Here is a 26,256-nt window from a genome sequence, read left to right as displayed (position 1 = left end):
AACCATGGGTATCACTGTTGCGTCGCCTTGCGTCGCGTCGGAGGCCTTTCCGTATCAAAGCTGAAACGGAGCGAAACAGGGAAGCAATCAATCACAAAAAATATCTCATAGCATGTGTAAGATTATGTGATGTCGCCGTGTGAATCACTGTTGCGAGTGTTCGCACGGCAACTCCAATGCGGATCATCAAATCCGACACATCAAACATCATCAACTGCGTTCAGACACGTCTTAAACACGGGTAGAGGAGCCTGCCATATAACGTCATGCACCAAATGTCTCAGTGAAGAGCGTTCCGGGGTGGATCCGATCATCTGGCAACATCTGCGGCAGAGCGCCGCAGCGGCCCAGGCAGCGGTGGCGGCCTCCTCTACCTCGTCCCTGCGGTGGAGGAGCGGCGGCTTGCCATGCGTTGGTGGTGGATCAGGGCTTCGCACTCAGATCCGGTGGACGCACGCCGTAGCCGGGATGTGGTGGTGCTGGCCGTCCTGGATCGTGCGGATGCGCATGCGGGCTGGCCATCGGCTGTGGTCGACAGAGTGTGGTTGGAGCTGCTGCTCAGCTGGGTGGTTGGGTTGATTTCTGGCGAGGTCTGGTGGTGTGCTCCGGCTAGTGTGGTACTAGCTGGGGCTTCGGCCGGTTCTGGTCTGTCGTGGGGCTGCCCTGACTGGGGTCGTGGTGGTGTGCGCCGGCCATGCTCTTGAGGTCTGCGGTTGTTGGGGCGGCGGCCCCGGACTTGGTGGTGGCGGCTTCGGCCAGGGGGCAGTGCGTCTAGTCATCGTGGATCGTGGGATCCCGTGGTCAGAATAAAGTAAGCCTCGACAACTGGTGATTGATGGACGGCGGTCGATGGCGGCGGATGTTTGACGCAGCTTTGGAAGAAATCTTTGCTCCGGTCTTCATTGGAGCCGGCGACGACGCCGCGGGTGTCGTTATCTTTCTAAAAGCGTTGTCGTGGAGGTATGCTGCTCCTTCCCATGGCCTGAGCTCTGGAGGGAAACCTCGGATCCCGTGGATCAGGCGATGGAGGCGTCATTGCGTCTTTTTCCTTCTTGGGGGCATCGCCTTGGAGTCGACTACGACTCGGAGACTAGCGTATTGCGGCATCTTCGTCGTGGTTGGCGGCATCTTCGCCGCATGGTTTGCTGAGGTGGGACGCTGGTTACTGTTTGACAACGAAGATGGCGTTGCGAGGAGCTCGGGTCACAGCGTGAACTTTGGTAGTCGGTTCTTTCCAGCGTGTCTGAAGTGGTATTCCTTGGGTTGCTTGGTTGCTTGAAGTCGAAGTTGCGATGGAGCGAGTCCAGGCGGTGACGATGTCGGGCGCTCGGTGGTCCTTTGCGAAGGGCACGGTCGGCGCAAGTCCTGCATATTTCCCTTGTGGTACTCATCGTCAAGGTCGAAGCTGTCGACTACTCGCGCGTGTGATCATCTGGTGGCATGTGTTGTTGTGGTTTCTTTGCAGCTGTTTGCGGAATGGCTTCGATGTTGGAGCTCAATGGTGAAGTCGGAGTCGCTCATTCGAGGCAATCGATGATGACGATGATGCTTGCGACTCCGCGATGGATGTCTTTCTTCTTTGCAGCGTCAGGTCCCATGTCGATGGTCAGGTTGACCGGTGGTGCCCATGTCATATGGGTTATGTATTGTATCGGTTTTAGCCCAGTTTTCCGTCAACTAACTGGGCAATTCTCTTTTTCTTAATTAATGAAAATGGCAAATCTTTTGCCTGGTTTCAAAAAAAATGTCCGTCCCAGTAGGTCGAAGAATTTTGATGTGCACCAAACTGTGTGGCGGTGGACTGCACGCACCCCCTCTCCTCGTTCACCTTCTTTGCGAGGCGAGTGGCGACTGACCCGCTGCCGCCATTGCTACATCCCTGGTCGTCTGTTTGTAGCGGTGCTCGATGTGTGTTGCAGAGTTGTCCTTGCGAACGGCCGTCATTTTGGGGTATCGGCTCCGGCTCCGACGACACGACAAATAACTTCATAGGGCATTGTGACTTTATCATGAAGGTGAACGGCCAAAAGGGCGAGAACTAGGGCGGAGGACGGCGACAATCAAAGTGTAAAGGGTAGGGAAATGTGATCTGTCTTACAAAAACAGTATGAAATGATCCAAATATGCGGGTTCTGCCTCATTGATAGGTCCAAGATATCTTTTTTTAAACTCGGTCCCTTAGGCCCCGATCCAATTAAAAAAGGTTGAAGAGGTTGTCCGGTTAGTGAACGGAAAATCGGGCTAAAATCGTCGCAATACGTCCGTCAAAACAAGGCACACAGGGCGATCTCGCAACCTACACAAGAACGCACACACGTCGCCAGGGGAAGGGCTCTATCGAGGTTGTAATCTGGCGTCGTCGTCATCACGTCTCCGCGAGAGTGAGTCCGACTTCACCATCGACGACCACCGATATAGCCTTCATCGCAGACGAGCATACAGACCTGCGTCGGACAATGTCAAACAGTCCACCACACGCGCCGGCGTTCAGGCAGCTTCGACTCTATCGACAAGCATTGTATGGTAAAAAAACGCTGGACGCCAAGCCAGCGTCAGAATTGATCATCCATCTCACGTCATCAAAAAAATTGAGCGCCTAGAAACGTCCGCGGACGTTTAGGGCATAGCGTTGAAATGGCGAAAAAACAATCGGACACCTTAGTCCGAACGGATTTAGCGGCAATTTAATTATCAAAAATGTTGAAGTTGCCCTCAGGGACAAGTAAGAGCGTCTCCCTCCCGTGTATCATCAACATGAGCTGCAACGCGTCACGGAAGCCACGGATAACAAGACACCGGCGAGCACGCATTGAGTCGTTCCGTTTAAGATCTCCCTGCTCCCTGACACGGCACGCATCTCGTTTCAAACGTCACGTGCAAATGCCAGGAAATGCGTACACACGCTCGGTGGCACCACGACGGCATTGCACTTGTCTGGTTAACCCTACGTTTCGGCGATCCCGGCAGGAAGTCCGTAGTGCGTGCATTGAAGCCTTTGCTCATGGCACATGGGACGGGATGGGCCGAGAATATTGCCCGGCCCCCGTCTACGCACATCAATTCTTGCATCGTACAGGCATGGGCGATAGATAAATTTTGTTTAGGGTAGCTCGTGTTTGCAAGACATAGTTGAGGCTCCCACGAGGTGGGCTCAAAGATGATTGGAGAGCATATAAAGCCAGACCCTCCTTATCTTCCTTAAATGTCGTAATTTTGCTTGTTGGAGGGTCATAATTTTAGTCGGTTGTCGAGGCGTCGTAATTTTGCGTGAAGGGGCGTTATAATTTTGCGTCGGTCGTCGGGTGTCGTAATTTTACGTGTCATGCATCGTAATTTTGCGTCGGTCGCCGTGGTGTCGTAATTTTGCGTGTGTAGACGTCGTAATTTTGCTTGAGCGAAGCATCGTAATTTTGCACAGGTCACCGAGGCGTCGTAGTTTTGCATGCTAGTGTGGATACGAGAGACCGGATATAAGATACACGAATATGGACAACAGGATTTGAGGAGTGTTCGGTCAGTGTCCGCGCACACGGCTGGGCGCGTCCGCAGATGTTTGTGAGTCCGAATTTGCAAGTCGTGAGAGCATCTTCAGTCGGACTAGGCAAATCCGGCCCACGTCTGCGGACACGTTCGAGCACGCCCGGAGACACCGGACAGTCCTTATATTTCGCTCCGTGCATCCAGACACCTCATATCCGGACACTCATATCTATACAAAGTTATGCACATTGATCATTCGATACAAATTGTCTGAACTCAACAGTTTTAAGCAAAAGCAAATGATATCATAGTTCAACAGGTGTTGCTTGACCGGAAAGCTCACCGGAAGGGTCCAACAGGCCGCCTCATCCTCCTTGGTATCGACGGTGTCGGGCGGCACAATCCGCGGTGGCGCTTGCATGGATGGGGTACTAGGAGCCCGACGGGCCGGAGGAGACATCTCGTCGTCGATGTACCAACGCCGCCAACTCCGCCTCCCTCTGTCGCTGCCGACAACGACGCATCTTACGCGCGATGTTCTCCGGCTTGCAAGACGAATTGAAGGAAGGGTCACCGACGGACGAGACAGACCGTCTCGGTCGCAGATGGGCTGGAAGACATCACGACGGCGAATCTAGAAAGGTGGTGGGGATGAAGAGCAAGGGTGCCCCGTCGGGCGCAGGAAATGTTGGAGTGTGGCGGGAGGAGGAGGAAGGGTTTGGAGGACTCGGTGCAATTTGAGATAGGGTCGGGTTGTCGAATCCGACGTGGCGGACGTGTTCGGACACCCCTATATTCGCCCCATATTTAAGCAGGAAATGATGGTACCGGTTAGCTCGGACGTTTAATTCCGGTTTGAGAGGTCCGTTTGGGTCAAATTTTTATGACCGGTCAATGACTGGGCGACAAAGACGGACCTAGCCCGTTGGGCCAGGGTGGACCAGCAGTGCTACTGTATACATATATTATTATTATTTTTTTATTTTATCACCTTTCTACTATGATATTAAAGGTATTTTAAAAACTCAGGATGGACCATGGACAATCGTCTATCTTCGTCACTGTCGTGCGGCCTATTCGGATGTTTGAGAGGGTTTGAGGGATCCGGTTGTAGATGCAGACGGGTTTGAGGGGTCCGGTTGTAGATGCTTTAAGGTCATGTCAGCACTGCAATCGCACAGACAGGCCAAAATTGTTGGATTTGGACTGCTGGCTAGTTGAAACGTTCGGCGCAGCTTTCACCATTACACGGCTGTGCAAATTGTTGCATTTGGACGGCTAACAACGCACAAGGTAGCTTTCAGCGTTACAAGGTGCAAAATTGTTGGACTTTGGACAGCTAACAACGCTGGCCAGTGGCCACCGCTTCAAGGCTGGACCACAACGTGACAGTGAGATTTAACTTGAAGTAGGAAGCACAGAGGACTCAAAACTGGCGAGTACTCAAAAAAGTAGCCCTTCGATGATCAGTTATTCCGCCATAAAACACGAAATGGTCTACAACAACATGACACGGACGGGGGGAGATGACGCCAATGCAATGACAGACGCACACACAACACACACGGCCATGTCAATGGCCACGGACACCAACAACGACCGCCGGCGACTAAGACGCAGGAGGAAAGTAAAGAAGGAACTGACAAAAGTCACGGACACGCTACTCCTCCTTGCACCACTCAACTCTTTCTAGCATTGGCACGGTAATAGTAGTCTTGTTTGTGCCCAAATGCCCTCTGCTATCTAAAAACTAACCATATGTAGGTAGATGGATGGATTACTTGTAAGGACCTCTTCTCTGAGTTCTTCCTGGAACACGGCTGATGACGATCCTTGCGGCTAGAACTTGTTGCTGTACCAGAAGACCCCCTTGCGGTCCTCGGGCTCAACGTAGATGCACTCCTTGGCCTCGCGCCATGTGGCCTTGGCGACCGGGGTGCCGTCAAACTGGTAGTACTCGCCGAGGATGGGCTTGATCGCCTTGGTGGCCTCCATGGCGTGGTAGTGCGGCATGTTGGAGAAGAGGTGGTGCGCCACGTGCGTGTCCGTGATGTTGTGGAACACGCGGTTGAGAATGCCGTAGTCCCGGTCCATGGTGGCGAGCGCCCCCCGCAGCCAGTCCCACTCCGTCGAGTCGTAGTGCGGCAGCGCTGGGTGGGTGTGCTGCAGGTAGGTGATCAGGACCAGCCACGCGTTCACGATCAGCAGCGGCACGCCGTAGACCCGCACCACCCACCAGAACCCAAACGACGACACAAGCTTGAGCAGGGCCAAGGAGACGGCCAACACGCCGACATCCGAGATGAAAATCTGGGCTCGCTCCCGGTCGTTGTAGATCGGGCCGTAGGGGTCGAAGTGGCAGGCGAAGCGCGGGTACGGACGGCCTGAGGCGTTGAGCGCCAGGTACAGCGGCCACCCGAGGGTGAGCTGCACCACGATGTGCACCAGACGGCCGATGGGGTTGTTGTAGATGTAGGGAGTGTACCATGCCAGCGCCTCCTTCTGCTTGGGGACAAACACCTCGTCGCGCTCCAGCGACCCGGTGTTGGAGTGGTGGCGACGGTGGCTGTACTTCCACGAGAAGTATGGGACGAGCAGCCACGAGTGGAGCACCAGGCCGACGGTGTCGTCGAGCAGCGAGTAGTCAGAGAAGGCATGGTGGCCGCACTCGTGCGCGATGACCCAGACGCCGGTCATGACGCAGCCCTGAACGATCCAGTAGAGCGGCCACGCGCCCAGCTGCAACACGGTAGGGAGGGTGGGGATCCAGACCAGAGCGGCGTACAGCAGGGCGGCGATGATGACCAGGTCATGAACCACGTAGGAGAAGGACTTGATGATGGAGCGCTGGAAGCAGTGAGGCGGGATCGCCTTCTTGATCTGACCGAGCGTGAACGGCGGCTTGTCCGTCGGCGAGCGCTGGAAGGCTGCGCCGCCGCCGGCGCGGCCGAGCTGCTCCTGCTTCTCCCGCTCCTTCTCGGTCATCCTGCCGCCGGCACCCATGATGCTGCTGACAAGAAAAGGAAACACAGATGGTCAGACGTCACGAACGAAGTTATATTGTATTCCAATCATACGAGATCAATAAGAGAACAGTATATTCTAACTGCATGATTCTCACAATACTGCTATGAACGAAAATATCTAGCAAGTTGGTTAATACTTTATTTCAGTTCTGCTGGTGCACGAGGGGCAGCTATGCAAGGAAAACAAAACACGGCACGAGGGGGTGTTATATCATCGCCCACGGTAATGGTGGCGTGCCCCGATGCTAACAAGATAAAGTATTCCTCTCTTTGAAGAAAAAAAAAGTAAAATATTCCTGGATGACATGACAAGTGGGGCGATCGCGGCATGTGCGAACCCAATGGCATGTTAAGATTCCCTTTGGGTGCGTGCACCGCAGCTGCCCCACATGTACTACTGCTAAGCTAAATTCAGATCTGCCCATGCCTCTGAACCATCAGAGACAAAATCGTCTGTCGTACTGGAGTAAAACACAGGGCGGTGGAAGATGGAGATAATAAGGTGACCAATCCAATGGTCAAAGTAAAGGAAGTATATGCGCCAGAAACTCGTTCAAAATGAGGACATATCCAGTAAGATAAGGCGATCAAATCCTACCAGACACACCTTGGACGGTCAAATATAAGCCATCCGCCATCTCTTCAAGGAGGACGCCAATATGGACGAATACGTCTCTCTCTCTCTCCCGCCCCTGTGCTACGACCACGACACATTCGGTCCGAGAACGCCGAGTCACCCACCAACCACCACCCTCTCAGTCTCGGGCACACACTTCCCCACCTCAGCTCGGCGCAGCAGTGGGCGACCGAGACCAAGGAACAGCAGTAAAACGAGATACCACGTTGAACATGGCGCATCTCCAGACGGTAGGTGGACTTTCAATTCAGATGCCATCAACAAAGTGCTAGTGATTTCCTTCTCGCTTTGAAGAGAGAAAAAGAAGTCCCACGGCCAAACCATAATAAAGCTCCGGATCGCGACGTTCAACTTTGCTGATTCAGGGCAATAAACCCAGCTTAGCTGATTGATTAGGACTTATTTTGCAGATTCGGGGCAGGCATTAAGCCTGGATTACACGCTGTAGGCGAGGAGGACCAGAGCGGGGGCAGCACATACAGGGCAAGTACAGGGCTGGCGTGGTGCTACTGCTATCCAAGTTTTTTTTTTTGAGGGGTACTGCTATCCAAGGTGGAAGAGGGCCATGGGCACCCAGATCTGCGCCTTTGTTCGTTTGTGCGCGTCCAGCTAGGCTGGACGTCTGCGGCCGGAAATACGAAAAAAAAAAGGTGGTGCAGGCCCGCCTTGTGGGTGTGGGCCTGGATCCGTGGAATATTGTGCAGCTCTGACCCACGCAGTCTTTTCTGTACCTTAGCGCAGGCACGCGGTCGTGGGGTGACGAAACGGAAAGGGACAATCGCCACCGTCCAGGCGCCGGCGACAGGATATCTGACGGGGTCGTGAATCACGATGACCTTTTCTAGGTCAGGAGCAGCAGCGCGCCAGCCGCCGCCGCCGCCGACGACATGCTGAAAGGAGCGGCCTAACTTTCTTTTTTTTTCCCTCTTCTTTCTTATGATAATATCCCAACGACATGGGCACGAGAAGCATATGGCTGAGGCTCCGCCTGCCGTGTTTCGCTGGACAAACGGATTTTTGTGTGTGCGTGTGTGTGTGTTTGCGATAACGGCTTGCCTCTTTGAAAACTGAAAGCTTGCGTGTTGTCAAAGGCCAATTAGTTTTGTTACGGCCTAATCAGTAATCACAGCTTTGTGATTCTGTTTCAAGTGATTGTGGATGGAAAGTGGTTCTCTCATCCTTGATCAAATCAAAAAGAAGAAACACATGGTGCTACAAATTTAGCGCGCCGGGGGTGAAGGGGAGGCAAAGGTAGGTAGCAGCTTTTCCAACGAAACTAACGGGAGCTGCCAAAAGCATGGCAGATTTTACGAATCTAAAATGAGTGCTAGCGGCGAAGGTGCAGGGATCAGGGCCCAAAAGGCGTACCGGAATATCTGGACACCGTCCGCACCAAAATCCTGCAGATCTGGTGGCAAGATGCAAACAGAGCCCGAGTTTGTAAATGTCAACGCTAACCAGAGGCGATCGATTGCCGTGGTGCCCGTCAGCAACCAGGAAAAGGGGTTGCGCTTTTGGATTTGGTACGCCGCTTCCCGATCTCCGCCTCGTTCGTTCGTTCGTTCCAATACTGCTCGCTGTTGCCTCCGGTGAAACCGTGCATGGGACACGCGCATTTCGCTGGGAATTCGGTCGGGGGTAGGTGCGGCGTCTAGCGGAGCAACGGATTGACGGACCGGTGGCAGGAATCAGGTGCGGCGGCAAAGGGGGGAGAAAACAGCAACCTGTCTGTCGAGCTCCTCTCACGGCGGCGCCGGCGGAGGCTCTACGAGGGGATACGGGACGCACGCGGCATGGCGCCCTGCCTGCTCGCCATTCCCGGCGGCTTAAAACGCCCGGAGAACCAAGCAGATTCCGCGCGAATCCGCACCGAAGAAAATGAATCTACTACCAATTGAGCCAGACAAGCGATGGATTCGGACGAATGGCGATACCTGGTAGGGGTGGTGGTGGTCGAGGCGGCGGATCGGGCGGACGGACACCACGCGAGCGAGCGAGCGCGCGCGCGCACCCTCACCGGCGCGTCTGCTCCTCTTGTGGACGGGACGAACGAGTGGTTTGTGCGGGGGGGAGGAGCAGGCCGCCTCCGAGTCCACCGGTGGGGGATGCTATTTAAAAGCGCCCCGTCCCCTCACGCGCGCCCACTGGCGTGCGGGTCCCGGGAGCCAGATGGGGCGCACTGACCCAAGAAATCTGGCCCCGTACACGTGTCGCGGTTTGTATCGCTCGTCTGAGGGGGCCGTGACCCGGATCTCGCATGGCGGGCCGTCGGCCGTCCGTTCGGGCCATCCGACGGTCCGGAGCCTGCCACCAGAATGGCGTGGGATTCACCACTAGATATAGTGCCAATTTTGTCCGTCAGCTGAGGCCTCCCCTGTACAGAAATACAGCAAACAGACCCCGTATGAAATATGCTTCCTTCGTTTTTTAAAATATAGGTTTTTTTATAAATTTTATTATAGACTACGTACGAAATAACATGAATAAATCTACACTCTATGAATGTCTATATACAAATCTTTAAAAAACTTATACTCCGACGAATGAAGTACATGTAAAGATTACAAAAACCATTGTTTTTGAATATTACGAAACATGTGATAATAATTATTAGTGGATGAAAAGGACCAAACACATGAAAATTTTGGTGAAAATATAATTATTAATTCATGGTAGAAACTTTCCTGCAAAACAATTATGGTATATATGTATGTTTATATCATGTTGTTGTAATTTAGTATAGAGTAGTATATAGAAGGGTGTAAACGAACTTAAATCATTATTATTATATCTAACTTGACAATTAGCCCTTTACTTACCGAGTTAGACACTTATCTTTGTGCGTGTGTATGTGTGTGTGTACATTTTCATAAAAGAAAGTTACATATATACATGCATTATTTATTCACATGTTTTTAATCTTGTTGAAATGAATTATCGCTCAATTACAATATCATATGATTCCTTGGGTTGGGAATGGCATGTTCAAGATGATAAATATATGTCGTTTGCATAAGAAATATTGCAAGGGCTTTTCTGTAGGCGGATTATTCTTTCTCATATCTATGCAACATACGGTACCCATATGTCAAGGCAACAAAAAATTATGTTGTTTTGAATGATTTGCATAGTTTATAGATTTGAAGGTAAAGTTTGAAGGTAAAGTGGGAAATATTGCCATCTGCGACCACTTCAAAATGCCATCAACAGCCAACCCCCTCCAAGGGAACGTTTGTGAGTTAGTATTTCCGTAAATAATAGGATCATGATATCATGCTATCATGTACTCCCTGTTTTCACAAATTTAAGATGTTTAGGGATAATCTCAACGGCGCCCATTTTTTTCTAAAAAGACATTTCACTCCTCGATTTCAAATTTCATCCCAACGTGATCCTCGCCGCACCCAATGTCTTCAATTCTAGGATGTCAATGTGCTCACGAGACATTGCTCCTCGCCAAGCGTGCCGACGTGCCTCGGCGCTCATCAGCGAGTATGTCGCTGCGCCCAGCGCTCATTGGTCAGCGCATAGTCGAGCTAGGTGCTCTGTCGAGCACGAGTCACCAAGCGCTCGTCATCGCGCTCACTAGGCGCTCATTGTTGCCGAGCACCAGACGCTCCTCGTTGCAAGTTGTAGCAACATTTTCCGGCAGCAATTTCCGTGAACCGGCAGTAGCAACATTTGGTGTGTGCATCACCAGCTCATATGCATCCACTACATCGACATCTCCGCTGCATCCTCTACATCATCGTCTCCTTTACAAATTTAGCCGTGAATTAGTCCCAACAACCGCTATTTATGCTTCTCCTCATCATCAGGAGCAGCAGCATGGTGCTCCTAGACCTGCATAACACTCCATCTGAAGAAGAATCACCCGGAGGAGAAGAGAATGGCGATATAGAAGAACCAAAAAGATGTACTATCTGTTTACTCCACGTAGTTTAAGTACCCCATGAATCTGTAAGTTAAAGTACTCTATGAATTAGCAAGGGTAAAGTGAAGTTTTATAATATATTGGGATTAAATCCTCGAGGAATCCATTGAGAGGATCGATATGGTCGACTGGAAGGGCAGTTGAATAGGCGGCTAACAATATTTTTAACTTCTTTTGCACAATATGCTCAACAAAATAAGAGATTGAGTAGATACGCAACTAGGTGGACAACCTATATGACAAGCACAACAAAACGAGGTAATAAAAAGCACAAAGTAAAAGTGAAATAATCGCATGTGGAGTCGATGGAGACGAGGATGTGTTTTTTAAGTTCCCTCTTTTGGGAGGAGGGTATGTCTCTGTTGGAGGGGTGTGTAGACATAATGCTCCCCGAGGATCCCAAAGACTCACCCTTTTCTTCTCGCGCCCTCACACAATGCAAGGTTTCGTGGATCCACAGGTCATGCCATTGAATGCGACAATCGGGACATTTCAAAATAAGGATGTGGATCTCTACATAATTTAATTGGAGGCTCCCAACACTATCATGAAGCTTCACCGCAATGGAATGCAGCTCTGAAGTGACCTCAAACATCTAGGGTTCCCAAACACCCAAGAGTAACAAGATTTGCAAGGAGTCAAACAACTAGGGTTTGGTTTGGATGGACGTGTAGATCGGGTATTCCACTTTCTCTACCTAAAATATGAGCTGGATTGGTTGGCTAGAGAGGGAGGAATCAAAGGTTGAACCTCTTGGATCAAAGGTGAGAATGGTGATATGTTCATCAACTGCCAAAGGTGTAATAAGACCCTATTTTTGCTCAGCTCTAGATTTTGCTCGTTCGAGCCTGCTACTTGTAAACTGCATTGGAGTTTTCCCCGAAGAGGAAGGGAGATGCAACACAATAGAGATAAGTATTGCCCTTAGTGATAACCAAGGTTATCGAACCAATAGGAGTATTAAGAAAACTCTCATCGTCGGCACCTGCACACAAAGAAGCAAACACTTGCACCCGATGCTGATAAGAGGGTTGTTAAGCCCCTTGAACTCGTTACTTGCAAAGACTAAATTGTGATAGATAGATAATATAAATATAAATAACACGAAATAAAATGAAGCAATATTTTTGTGGTTTTTGTTATATAATTTGAGTAGACCCGGGGCATAGTTTTCGCTAGAGGCTTCAAACTTGAAGATAGCATACGGTGCGTAGACAAGTTATTGTTGGACAATTGATAGAACAGCGCATAGTTATGACATATTATTCAAGGCAATGATCATGTGTATAGGCATCGCACCCTTAAGCAAGTAGACCGACTCATGTCAGCATCTACTATTATTACTCCACTTATCGAACGCTATCCAGCATGCGTCAAGAGTATTGAGTATGAAACACTGTAATACTTGGGGCAAGATATCATGATGTAGACAAAGTAAGCTCAAGAAATATGAATAAACCTCGTCGTATTATCCTTCATGGCAGCAATACAAATGTGTGTCAATTCCCTTTCTGTCACTAGGATTGTGTGCCGCAAGATTGAACCCATCACACCGCACCACTCCCACTAAATACATATCAATCTAGGCCAAACCAAACCGATACATCGAAGAGAAATATGAAGCTATAAAATCATGCATAAAATAATACAGAGAAGAAACAACTAATATTAATGAACAATTTTATTATAAACCCACAATTCATCGAATCCCAACAAACACACGACAAATAAGATTACATTGAATACATCACCTCGAGAATTGCAGTTAATGATGTATTGAAGATGAACGGAGAGAGAGAATAAGCCATCTATGTACTAGTTATAGACGCGTAGGTATGTGGTAGACTACTCACACAACATCATGGAGGCAGCAAGGTTGATGTAGATGAACTCCATGATCGATTCCCCCTCCCATAGGGCACCGAAAAAGGTATCTAGATGGCCTACCATCGCAACAGAGACAGGCGGCAGCGGAAAAAGTGTTTCTGTTCTCTCTTTGATGTCTTCCTAATATTTGAGAATTTATATGGGTGGAATTAGGTTAGACGGAGCCATGAGAGGGCCCACAAGGTAACAAGGCGCACCTACCCCCCCCTCGGCACGTTCTATTGCCTTGTCGCCTCCTTTTGCAACTTTTGGCCTCCTTCTCGAGCTTCTAGGTCCTCTGTTGTCTAAAAAAACGGCAAAAAGTTTCATATCTTTTGGACTTTGTTTGGTACTCGTTTCTTGAAAAGCGAAAAACATGCAGAAAACAACAACTCGCACTAGACACTTGATTAATAGGTTAGTTCCCAAAAATGACATGAATCAACATATAAATGGGAATAAAACAACATATAAATGGATATAAAACAACCAAGATTGACAATATAATAGCATGGAACAATAAAAATTATGGATACGTTGGAGGTGTATTAGCATCCCCAAGCTTAATTCCTACTCGTCTCAACATGTAGTCTCTTTAGGTATGATCTTGAGAAATGATAAAAATTATGATAAAAATGTATTTTTTATATGACATGGTACCCAACATGTAGTGTCTTTAGGTATGATATTGAGAAATGATGAACTAACTGATATCAACATAATAATATCCATAAACATAAACAACATAATCATTCATATTTAAAATATACGATCCTTAAAGAATATTATTCTCTACTCATTTTATCATATAAGCATGGCATGACTCCATCCTCACCATGTAAGTACAAATCATGAGCACCTCGGTGTCAAGTCGGGTAATTGGGTCGTACTTCTAACGTGCTTCAACATTTTCAACCTCGCTCAATACATGAGTGTGAACCATGGGTATGGCATATGGGTGGATAAAATATGGTGTTAGGGATCAAAGGAGTCAAAGTGGAAAAGAAAGTATCACATCAACTACATAGACAAACGAGCTACGGAGATGCCCATCAATCGGTATAAATGTGAGGAGTAGGGATGGCCATGCAACGGATGCACTAGTTCTATAAGTGTATGAAAGCTCAACAGAAGGTACGTGGGTGCGCATTCAACTTGCTTGCTCATGAAGATCTCATACATTTGAGGAAGCCCGTCATCGAAATACACAAGCCAAGTTCTATAATGTAAAATTTCCACTAGCATATGAAAATGACAAATCATGAAATTCCCTATATGAAGAACATGGTGCTCCCTCTAAGCACAAGTGTGAACAAAGAAGATAGCAGCACTGGCCCTCTTCTCCTTTCTCTCATTTTCATTTTTTTCTTCATTTTTTCTTCATTTTTTTTCTTTTTTTTCTTTCTCTCTTTCTCTTTCTTTTTTCTTTTTTTTTCTTTTTCTCATCTGGAGTCTCATCCCGAATTGTGGGGGAACTATACTCTCCATCATCCTTTCATCACTCGGAGTGCTCTAATAGTGATGATCATCACACTTTTATTTACTTACAACTCGATATGCAAAACTATTATACAAGATGACTATATGTGATGGCCTGTGGCGGTGTACCAGGATGTGAAGTGATCTAGCATAACATGTAGGTAATGATGAACGGTGGCTTTTCCACAAATACTACGTCAGCTACATGATCATGCAAAGCAATATGATGATAAACACACAAGTCATGAGACCGAACGGTGGAAGTTGCATGGCAATATATCTTCGAATGGATATGGAAATGCCATGATAGGTAGGTACGGTGGCTGTTTTGAGGGAGATATAAGGTGGCTTGTGTGTGATAGAGCATATCATATAACAAGGTTTGGATGCACCGGCGAAAGTTGCACTTATCCTCGAGGTGAGAATGGGCAATGCGCGATACGAAAGAGTCTAGCAAATATGGAAAGGTGAGAGTGTGCATATCCATGAATTCACATTTTTCATAAAGAACTCATATACTTATTGCAAATCCTATTAGCTCTCTCAAATAAAAGTAGTACCGCATACGCGTAGGGATAAGGTTGTTAGGAGTTAACCATCGTGCGCCTCCGACCCAAACAACACATAGGATTTCATTCGGACATAAGAACACTCACACATCATCATAATGCCATAACCAAGATTTAGATGAGTAACAGTCATGTATTCATGTTCTTTCATATTACTACATCAATATAATTGACCCACAGTTCTCTTCAATGTGCTACATGAAAGTTTTTATTATATCCTCCTTGAATACCTATAATTTTTGGAGTAGTCTTATAACCCGTACATATTGCCATTTATCCCTGATAGACTTTAAAAAAGATTTAAGTGAAGCATGAGAATAGAGTTATTTTTTCTAAAATCTACACGTGCTCGTGCTCTAGAAGATATAAACGAAGTACTAGAGCAACTGCCTAGCTCAAAAGATATAAGTGAAGCACATAGAGTATTCTAACAGAATATGATGAAGATATGTCTCTCTCAAATAGGTGTGTCCAGAAAACAATCATTATGGCAAACTAAAATAAAAGCAAACTATAATACACGACACTCCAAGAAACACACATTCATGTGAGGAATAAAAATATAGCTCCAACTGACTATTGGAAATATGCCCTAGAGGCAATAATAAATTACTTATTATTATATTTCCTTGTTCATGATAATCTTTTATTATCCATCCTAAAATTGTGTTGATTGGAAACTCAAATACATGTGTGGAGACATAGACAACACACTGTCCCTAGGGAGCCTCTAAGGACGAGCTCGTTGATCAAGGATGGTCAAGGTTTCCTGACCATAGGCATGAGTTGTCGTTTGATAACGGGATCACATCATTAGGAGAATGACGTGATGGACAAGACCCAAACAATAAATGTGGCATATGATCGTGTTAGTTTACTGCTACTGTTTTTTGCATGTCAAGTATTTGTTTCCATGACCATGAGATCATGCAACTCCCGGGCACCGGAGGAATGCCTTGTGTGTATCAAACATCAGAACGTAACTGGGTGACTATAAAGGTATCCTACAGGTATCTCTGAAGGTGTATGTTGGGTTGGCATGGATCTAGACTGGGATTTGTCACTCCGTGTGATGGAGAGGTATCTCTGGGCCCACTCGGTAATACAACATCATGATGAGCTTGCAAGAAATGTGACTAAGGAGTTAGTCACGGGATCTCATATTACGGAACGAGTAAAGAGACTTGCTGGTAACGACATTGAACTAGGTATGGATATACCGACGATCGAATCTCGGGCAAGTAACATACCGAAGGACAAAGGGAACATCATACGGGATTGATTGAATCCTTGACATCATGGTTCGACCGATGAAGATCTTCATAGAATATGCAGGATCCAACATGGACATCCATGTACCACTATTGTTTATTGACCGAAGAGTGTCTCGGGTCATGTCCACATAGTTCTCGAACCCGTAGGGTGTGCAAACTTAAGGTTCGATGACGTTTCGGTATAGTTCAGTTATGTATGTTGGTGATCGAAGGTTGTTCGGAGTCCTAGATGAGATCGTGAATATTAAGAGGAGCTTTGGTATGGTCCGGAGGTAAAGATTGATATATGGGAAGTTCCGTGTTGGTCACTGAAAAAACTCGGGCGTCACCGGTATTGTACCGGGGGTGCGAGAAGGGTTCTCGGGGTCCACCTGAAGGGGCCACCAGCCCCGGAGGGGCCACATGGGCTAAGAGGGATGCACACCAACCCCTGGTGGGCTGGGCGCACCTACCACCTAAGGCCCATGCGGCTTAGGCTGGTGGAGGGCCAACCCTAGGGGGTGGAGCCTGTTGGGGAACATAGTAATTTCAAAAAAAATCCTACACATCACAAGGATCTATCTATGGAGAAACCAGCAACGAGCAAAGGGGTAGAGCATCTTCATACCTTTGAAGATCGCTAAGAGGAAGCATTGCTAGAATGCGGTTGATGGAGTCGTACTCGTAGCGATTCAGATCACGGTGGATTCCAATCTATGCGTCGAACAACGGCGCCTCCGCGTTCAACACACGTGCAGCTCGATGACGTCTCCAACGCCTTGATCCAACAAGGATGGAGGAGAGGTTGAGGGAGAGCTCCGGAAGCACGACGACATGGTGACGGTGGAGCTGCGTGGTACTCCGAGAGGGCTTTGCCAAACACTAGGAGGACGAGGAGGACGAGGAGTAGGGCTGCGCCGAGAAAGAGAGAGAGATTGTGTCTCAAAACAGCCCCAAAACCTCCACAATATATAGGAGGAGAGGGAGGAGGGGTGAGGCAGTCCATCTAGGGCAAGGGGCGGCGACCAAGGGTGGAGGAGGTGCCCTAGGGCGGGCCTTGGGCCCAAAGGTGCCCCTCCACGCCTAGGGTTTTGCCCCTCTCCACCCCTTGTGCGCCTTGGGCCCTTAGTTGCGGCGCACCACCCCACCTAGGGGCTGGTTCCTATCCACTTTTGGTCCATGTAGCACTTTGGGGCTGGTGGCCCTTCCCGGTGGACCCCCGGAACCCTTCCGGTGGTCCCGGTACATTACCAGTGACGCCCGAAACACTTCCGGCAATAAAATCCTCACTTCCTATATATGAATCTTTACCTCTGGACCATTCTGGAACTCCTCGTGATGTACAGGATCTCATCCGGGACTCTGAACAAGCTTCGGTAACCACATACACTATTCCCATATAACCCTAACATCTTCGAACCTTAAGTATGTAGACCCTACGGGTTCGGAAAGCATGCATACATGACCGAGACACCTCTCCGGTCAATAACCAACAGCGGGATCTGGATATCCATGTTGGTTCCCACATGTTCCACGATGATCTCATCGGATGAACCACGATGTCGGGGATTCGATCAATCCCGTATGCAATTCCCTTTGTCTACCGGTATGATACTTGCCCGAGATTCGATCGTCGGTATCCCTATACCTTGTTCAATCTCGTTATCGACAAGTCTATTTACTCGTTCTATAACACATCAACCCGTGGATAACTCCTTAGTCACATTGAGCTCATGATGATGATGGATTACCGAGTGGGCCCAGAGATACCTCTCCGTCACACGGAGTGACAAATCCCAGTCTCGATTCCTACAACCCAACAGACACTTTCGGAGATACCTGTAGTGCACCTTTATAATCACCCAGTTACGTTGTGACGTTTGATACACCCAAAGCACTCCTACGATATCCGGGAGTTGCACAATCTCATGGTCTAAGGAAATGATACTTGAGATTAGAAAAGCTTTAGCAGACGAACAACATGATCTAGTGCTATGCTTAGGATTGGGTCTTGTCCATCACATCATTCCCCAATAATGTGATCCTATTATCAATGACATCCAATGTCCATGATCCGGAAACCATGATCATCTATTGATCAACGAGCTAGCCAACTAGAGGTTCACTAGGGGCACATTGTGATCTATATATTCACACATGTATTACGGTTTATGGTTAATTCAATTATAGCATGAATAATAGACAATTATCATGAACCAGGAAATATAATAATAACCACTTTATTATTGCCTCTAGGGCATATTTCCAACAGTCTCCCACTTGCATTAGAGTCAATAATCTAGTTACATTGTGATGAATCGAACACCCATAGAGTTCTGGTGTTGATCATGTTTCGCTCGTGGAAGAGGTTTAGTCAACGGATCTGCGACATTCGGATCCATATGTACTTTACAAATATCTATATCTCCATCCTGGATTTATCCACGAATGGAGTTGAAGCGGCTCTTGATGTGCTTGGTCTTCTTGTGAAACCTGGGCTCCTTTGCAATAGCAATAGATCGAGTGTTGTCACAGAACAGATTCATCGGTCCCGACGCACTTGGAATCACTCCTAGGTCGGTGATGAACTCCTTCATCCAGACTCCTTCCTGTGCTGCTTCCGAAGCAGCTATCTGAGCTATGTACTCCGCTTCACATGTAGATGCTGCCACAACGCTTTGCTTGCAACTGCACTAGCTAACTGCCCCATTATTCAAAATATACACGTATCAGATTTGTGACTTGCAGTCATCCGGATTAGTGTCGAAGCTAGCATCGACGTAACCCTTTACGACGAGGTCTTCGACACCTCCATAAACGAGAAACATATATTTAGTCCTTTTCGAGTACTTTAGGATATTCTTGTACGCTGTCCAGTGATCCACTCCTGGTTCACTTTGGTACCTCCCTACCAAACTTATGATAAGGTTCACATCAGGTCTGGTACACAACATGGCATACATGGTAGAGCCTACGGCTGAAGCATAGGGGACGGTACTCATCTTTTCTCTATCTTCCGTCGTGGTCGGGCGTTGAGTCATACTCAACCTCACACCTTGTAATACAGGCAAGAACCCCTTAGCCTTATCCATATTGAACTTCTTTAATATCTTGTCAAGGTATGTGCTTTGTGAAAGACCTATGAGGCGTCTCGATCTATCTCTATAGATCTTGATGCCTTATATGTAAATAGCTCCTCCAAGGTCCTTCATTGAAAAATTCTTATTCAAATAGGCCTTTATGCTTTCCAGTAGTTCTATATCATTTCCCATCAACAATATGTCATCCACATATAATATGAGAAATGCTACAGAGCTCCCACTCACTTTCTTGTAAATACAGGCTTCTCCATAAGTCTATACAAATCCAAACGCCTTGATCACCTCATCAAAGCTAATGTTCCAACTCCAAGATGCTTGCACCAACCCATAGATAGAGCGCTATAGCTTGCATACCTTGTTAGCATTGCTAGGCTCGACAAAACCTTCCAGCTGTACTATATACAATTCTTCCTTAAGAAAGCCGTTCAGGAATGGCGTTTTGACGTCCATTTGTCAGATTTCATAATCATAAAATGCAGCAATTTCTAACATGATTGAGACCGACTTCAGCATCGCTACGAGTGAGGGGGTATCATCATAGTCAATCGCTTTAACTTGTTGATAACCCTTAGTGATAAGTCGAGCCTTATAGATGGTCACATTACCATCCGCGCGAGTCTTCTTTTTAAAGATCCATTTATTTTCTATGGCTCGCCGATCATCGGGCAAGTCCACCAAAGTCCATACTTTGTTCTAATACATGGATCCTATCTCGGATTTCATGGCCTCAAGCCATTTGTTGGAATCCGGGATCGCCATCGCTTCTTCATAGTTCGAAGGTTCACTGTTGTCCAACAACATGATTTCCATGACAGGGTTGTCGTACCACTCTGGTGCAGAATGTACTCTTGTGTACCTTCAGGTTCAATAGCAACTTGATCTGAAGTTTCATGATCATCATCATTAACTTCTTCTTGAGCCGGTGCAGGCACCTCAGAAACATTTTCTTGTGCTGCACTACTCTCTGGTTCGAGAAGAGGTTCAATTACCTCATCAAGTTCTATTTTCCTCCCACTTACTTCTTTCGAGAGAAACTCTTTCTCTAGAAAGGATCCGTTCTTGGCTACAAAGATTTGCCTTCGGATCTAAGATAGAAGGTGTACCCAATAGTTTCCTTAGGGTATCCTATGAAGACACAATTTTCCGCTTTGGGTTCGAGCTTCTCTGGTTGAAGTTTCTTCACATAAGCATCACAACACCAAACTTTCAGAAACGACAGCTTAGGTTTCTTGCCAAACCATAATTCATACGGTGTTGTCTCTACGGATTTAGACGGTCCCCTATTTAAAGTGAATGCGACAGTTTCCAATGCATATCCCCAAAATGATAGCGGTAAATCGGTAAGAGACATCATAGATCACACCACATCCAATAAAGTGCGATTACGACATTCAGACACACCGTTACGCTGCGGTGTGCCAGGCGGCGTGAGTTGTGAAACAATTCCACATTTCCTTAGGTGCATGCCAAACTCGTGACTCAAATATTATCCTCCACGATCAGATCACAAGAACTTTATTTTCTTATCACGTTGATTCTCCACCTCACTCTGAAATTCCTTGATTTTTTAAAGGTTTAAGACTTTTGCTTCATTAAATAGACATACACATATCTACTTAAATCATCAGTGAGGGTGAGAACATAACGATACCCACCGCGAGCCTCAACGCTCATTGGACAGCATACATCGGTATGTATTATTTCTAATAAGTTGGTTGCTCGCTCCATTTTTCCGGAGAACAGAGTCTTGGTCATCTTGCCCATGAGGCACGGCTCGCAAGTGTCAAATGATTCAAAATCAAGAGACTCCAAAAGTCCATCAGTATGGAGTTTCTTCATGCCCTCGACACCAATATGACCAAGGCGACAGTGCCACAAGTATGAGGGACTATCATTATCAACTTTACATATTTTGGTACTCACACTATGAATATGTGTAACATCACGATTGAGATTCATCAAGAATAAACCATTGACCAGCGGGGCATGACCATAAAACATACCACTCATATAAATAGAACAACCATTATTCTCAGATTTAAATGAGTAGCCATCTTGCATCAAGCGAGATCCTGATACAATGTTCATGCTCAAAGCTGGTACTAAATAACAATTATTAAGGTTTAAAACTAATCCCGAAGGTAGATGTAGAGGTAGCGTGCCAACGGCGATCACATCGACCTTGGAACCATTCCCGACGCGCATCGTCACCTCGTCCTTAGCCAGCCTATGCTTGTTTCGCAGTTCCTTCTTATAGTTGCAAATGTGAGAAACAACACCGGTATCAAATACCCAGGAGCTACTATGAGTGATGGTAAGGTACACATCAATAACAAGTATATCACATATACCTTTGACGTTGCCGGCCTTCTTGTCCGTTAAGTACTTAGGGCAATTATGTTTCCAGTGACCGGTTCCCTTGTAGTAATAGCACTCAGTCTCACGCTTGGGGTCCTTTCTTTGGCTTCTTCCCGGCAACTGGTTTACCGGGCGCGGTAACTGCTTTGCCGTCTTTCTTGAAGTTCTTCTTACCCTTGCCCTTCTTGAAACTAGTGGTCTTATTGACCACCAACACTTGATGTTCTTTCTTGATTTCTACCTCTGCAGATTTCAGCATTGAATACAAATCGGGAATAGTCTTTTCCATCCCTTGCATATTGTAATTCATCACAAAGCCTTTATATCTAGGTGGGAGCGACTGGAGGATTCTGGCAATGACCGCATCATCTGGAAGTTCAACTCCTAGCTGAGTCAAGCGGTTGTGCAACCCAGACATTCTGAGCATGTGCTCACTGACATAACTATTCTCCTCCATCTTACAACTAAAGAACTTGTTGGAGACTTCATATCTCTCGACTCGGGCATGAGCTTGGAAAACTAGTTTCAGATCCTCGAACATCTCATATGCTCCGTGTTTCTCAAAACACCTTTGGAGCCCCGATTCTAAACTGTAAAACATGCCGCACTGAACCACAGAGTAGTCATCACTCTGCGACAGCCAGGAGTTCCTAACGTCCTGGGTTGCCGCGGGAATGGGAGGATCACCTAGTGATGCATTAAGGACATATGCCTTCTTGGAAGCAGTGAGGATGAGCTTTAAGTTACGAGCCCAATCCGCATAGTTGCTCCCATCATCTTTTAACTTGGTTTTCTCTAGGAATGCGTTGAAGTTGAATGAGACATTTGCGTTGGCCATTGGATCTACAATATTTGTAAGGATAATTTTTTAGACTAAGTTCATCATAATTAAGTTCATATAATCAAATTACTAATGAACTCCCACTTAGATCAACATCCCTCTAGTCATCAAAGTGTTACATGATCCACGTCGACTAGCCCGTGTCCGATCATCATGTGAGACTAACTAGTCATCAATGGTGAGCATCTCCATGCTGATCGTATCAAACATACGACTCATGTTAGACCTTTCGGTCTCCCGTATTCGAGGCCATGTCTGTACATGCTAGGCTCATCGAGTCAACCTAAGTGTTTTGCATGTGTAAACTGGCTTACACCCGTTGTATGTGAACGTTAGAATCTATCACACCCGATCATCACATGGTGCTTCGAGACAACGATCCTTCGCAACGGTGCACACATAGGTGAATACATATCTCAAAATTTTAATGAGGGATCATCTTATCTTTGCTACCGTCGTTCTAAGCAATAAGATGAAAAACATGATAAACATCACATGCACTCATATAGTGACATGATATGGCAAATATCATCTTGCTCCTTTGATCTCCATCTTCGGGGCACCATGATCATCATTGTCATCGGCATGACACCATGATCTCCATCATTGTGTCTCCGTGAAGTCATCACGCCAACTATTACTTCTACTACTATAGCTAATGTTTAGCAAAAAAGTAAAGTAATCACACGGTGTTGCATCTCATACAATAAATTAAGACAACTCCTATGGCTCATGTCGGTTGTCAAACTCATCGACATGCAAGTCGTGAATCCTATTACAAGAACATGATCAATCTCATACATCACGTATGTAACATCACATCCTTTTGGCCATATGTAGTGCCCCAAGTGTAAAGCTTTCCCTTTCTGTAACCTTCCATGTAGGACCACCTTGACTTTGTTATATGAGAGGTCCTTTTGCATGTATGATTTCAGGTGCCCTTATGTCTTCATTGCATGCATGCATACCTTATGTTTCATGCCATGTCTTGCCCTTGTGTTGCGTTGTGTTTTCAAGAGATGTGTGTGGATACCTTGTGATCTCATGTGATCATGTATGTTGATGTGTTGGTAGGGTTATATGCATAGTTGGGTGGCTTGATATTGGTTCATTTCCATTTGCTCTCTTTCCATCTCAAGTTCAAAAATTCCACCTTTATATCCCTGTTTAATAATATCTTTTGTTTAGGGAATATTGTGGAGATGTTGGGGTGCCATATTTGGTGATTTGTAGAGTGTCCTAAAGGTGCAATAAATCACAAAACAGATAATACAATTGCTGTTTTGTAATTATTTAGTTGCTCCAAAATACCATTTGTATTTTATTTAAATAGGTTATTTATTTTCATGACGAGGGACATTTTTAGTTTGATTTTTCCCACCACAGATAACACTGTGTCTATTTTTCTTTCTCTGGGTTTCTTTTATAAGGAAAACAGTCCAAGGAGCCTTTTCTTTATCTGTCGCACTAGTTGGGCCTCCTCCCACCTAGACGGTCCGTTTCTCTCTTGTCTCTCGCAGCCAAGTGGCGTGTCCTGTAGACGGCGTCTTGTTCGCCTCCTTCCTCCGTCAATGTTCCTCTCTAGCGGGTTCAGAGCAACGGCGTCTGACGGCATCACGGACGTCGAGGAGCAACCCTCGCCCCTCTCCTCCATAAAAGGAACCCCCCTTGGCGTCCGTGCATATAGGGTTTCCCCTCTCGCGCCGCCACCTCCATTCCCTCTCCATCTCTCTCTCTGTCGAAGCGCACCACGTAAGGGAAGGGCTCCTCCGCCATGGCCGTGGGTTGAGGTTCTCCTCGGCGTCGCGTCCTAGCCTCTTCTTCCCTCCGACGACTCGGCGAGCACGCAGGAACATCCAGGGTTCCATCCCCGCGGCTAGGTCGACGAGAGCGCCCCTGCATCCTCTTCTCCACGACGGCGACACCCTTCCCCGACGAGCAGACCAGATCGGCGGCCTCCTCTTCTTCCCCTGCTTCCTCTCCGTCCACGGCCGAGTTCTTCTTCCGTTGGGTGAGCAGATCCCTCTCTTGCCCCTTCCCTCTCGTAGTTCTTCGAGTAGGAGCCATAGGTCGCTGACGAGCTGCTTCCCTGTCGCCGGCGCCGCTGCGCACCGTAGCTGGGCCGCTGTGGTTCGTCTCGGGCGGAGTTAGCATAGGAAATGGGTTCGTGGGAGCGTAGGCGTCCTCCCATAAATGAGCCGTTGCTCGATTTGATCTGTGCCGCCGGCGGGATAGTTCCCCTGTTCCGGCCGCCGTGTTCCTCCTGTGTATCTCGAAGGGGGAAGGCTCAAAAGGGGTTATGCCCCTTCTCTGTCAGTATCCTTGCCCGTAGCGTAGTGGTACCGCTCGCTGTGTGCCTGTTGGAAGGCGCGGGTTCGATCCCCCCTCGGCACTCTTTTGTTTTTCTGATTTAACTGCACAGTAGCAACAGGGACATGTTACCTTGTTTACTTCCCCTACCCTGTCGACAAAGTGGTAGTGGCGTAGTGGCTTGGTGCTGTTGCTGTGCACCAGAGGTGTTGGGTTCGATTCCCAGGAGCCCATGTTGCATATTTTTGTCTTTTATTTTATTTTTCTATTTCTTTTGATTGATCCAACAGTTTGTGCCTAATTCATAGACATCAAAGTGGCCATTTAATTCTTCTTCTTGCTAGTGTAGCTAGGTGCATGTTGTATTTGTGTGTGTGTTTTGCACACACTAGAAGAAGTGATATGTGTGTGTGAATGTGGCCTAAGTGATGTGTGTGTGTGTGTGATCTTGCTAGTATATGTTGGTGGTGTAATTGCAAGTAGGCATGTGTGCATAGGAGTTGTGAGTGATGATGATGGTGTAGGTATGGAGATATGTGTGTAAGTAGTGCACACCACATGTGGTACCTACTAGAAGTGTTTGAGATATGATGCTTCCATGTTACTTGCATAGTAGTTTTTCACCCTCATGTTGTTCTTGGGTTTAAGTGCTTGTGATGAGGTTTGTGGTGATGATATGTGTGTGTGGTGAACAGCCCCATTGGCAACACTTGTGCACCTCCTCATGTTCATATGAGAGAGGGCATGATGTGTGAGTGTGTGTGTGGGTGATCTAGTGATTATCTTGATAAAATTGCTTGTGATGTTGTTGTGCATGACACAAACATGGGGTTCAAACCCTCATGTCCATATTGTCTTTGTGCACATGAGCATAGCTATGTGGTAATTGATCTAGTGTGTGCACATGATATGTTGCACTATTTAATTTGTAGGAATCTATGTAGTTTTCCTTCCAAGTTTGTGGCCACTTAATCTAAACAAGTGTATGCATCTTTTATATGTTTTTGGGGTAGAATCTCCCAAGGAATCCATTGGTGAACTCAGTTTTTCCATTGGAACATTTTCTGGAGATGACATATTTTCATTTTCTTCTATGTTTGGAACTTGGTTCCATGAGTTGTGGTGAGCATTTGTGATTGTTTCTTGGTTGTGCTAGTAGAGGGTGACCCCATCTACCTCTTGTTGGTCTCGTCTCATGATTAGGATTCCATATGTGCAAGTTATGCCCACTCAAAATAGGCATGTGGCTGAAATTCCAGATTAGTGAAAATCTGATTTTCACTAAGTCTGAGAATCTGTTTATATTTTCTTCTCCTGAAGATGAGGTTGTGCTGGTCATTGTGTTGTGATCTAGCCTTAGCTTTCAACTAGAAAGTTGGACCTGATATGTTTGTCTAGCTCA

General features: G+C 47.0%; 1 protein-coding gene across 3 annotated transcripts; it reads right to left on the bottom strand.

Annotated features, from left to right (window-relative positions):
• Window positions 1–4,920: 4,920 nt before the first annotated feature.
• On the bottom strand, window positions 4,921–9,231 carry LOC123405501 (fatty acid desaturase DES2). 3 transcript variants are annotated; one of them, XM_045099164.1, is made up of 2 exons: window positions 9,078–9,231; window positions 4,921–6,490 (listed from the first exon to the last, which is right to left on the bottom strand). In XM_045099164.1, the coding sequence occupies exon 2, from the start codon at window positions 6,481–6,483 to the stop codon at window positions 5,320–5,322; it is 1,164 nt and encodes a 387-aa protein (XP_044955099.1). In that variant the 5' UTR covers window positions 6,484–6,490; window positions 9,078–9,231; the 3' UTR covers window positions 4,921–5,319. The 3 variants fall into 3 exon arrangements, with proteins under 3 accessions (XP_044955099.1, XP_044955098.1, XP_044955100.1); XM_045099163.1 differs by having other exon boundaries at window positions 4,921–6,487; XM_045099165.1 differs by lacking the exon at window positions 9,078–9,231 and adding an exon at window positions 6,644–6,677.
• Between the last annotated feature and the right edge of the window lie 17,025 nt (window positions 9,232–26,256).

Source organism: Hordeum vulgare, chromosome 6H (assembly GCF_904849725.1).
Source record: "Hordeum vulgare subsp. vulgare chromosome 6H, MorexV3_pseudomolecules_assembly, whole genome shotgun sequence".
In the NCBI taxonomy this organism is placed as follows: domain Eukaryota; kingdom Viridiplantae; phylum Streptophyta; class Magnoliopsida; order Poales; family Poaceae; genus Hordeum; species Hordeum vulgare.
The sequence above is the reverse complement of the archived record's forward strand: the minus strand, read 5'-3'. Positions and strand labels throughout refer to the sequence as shown.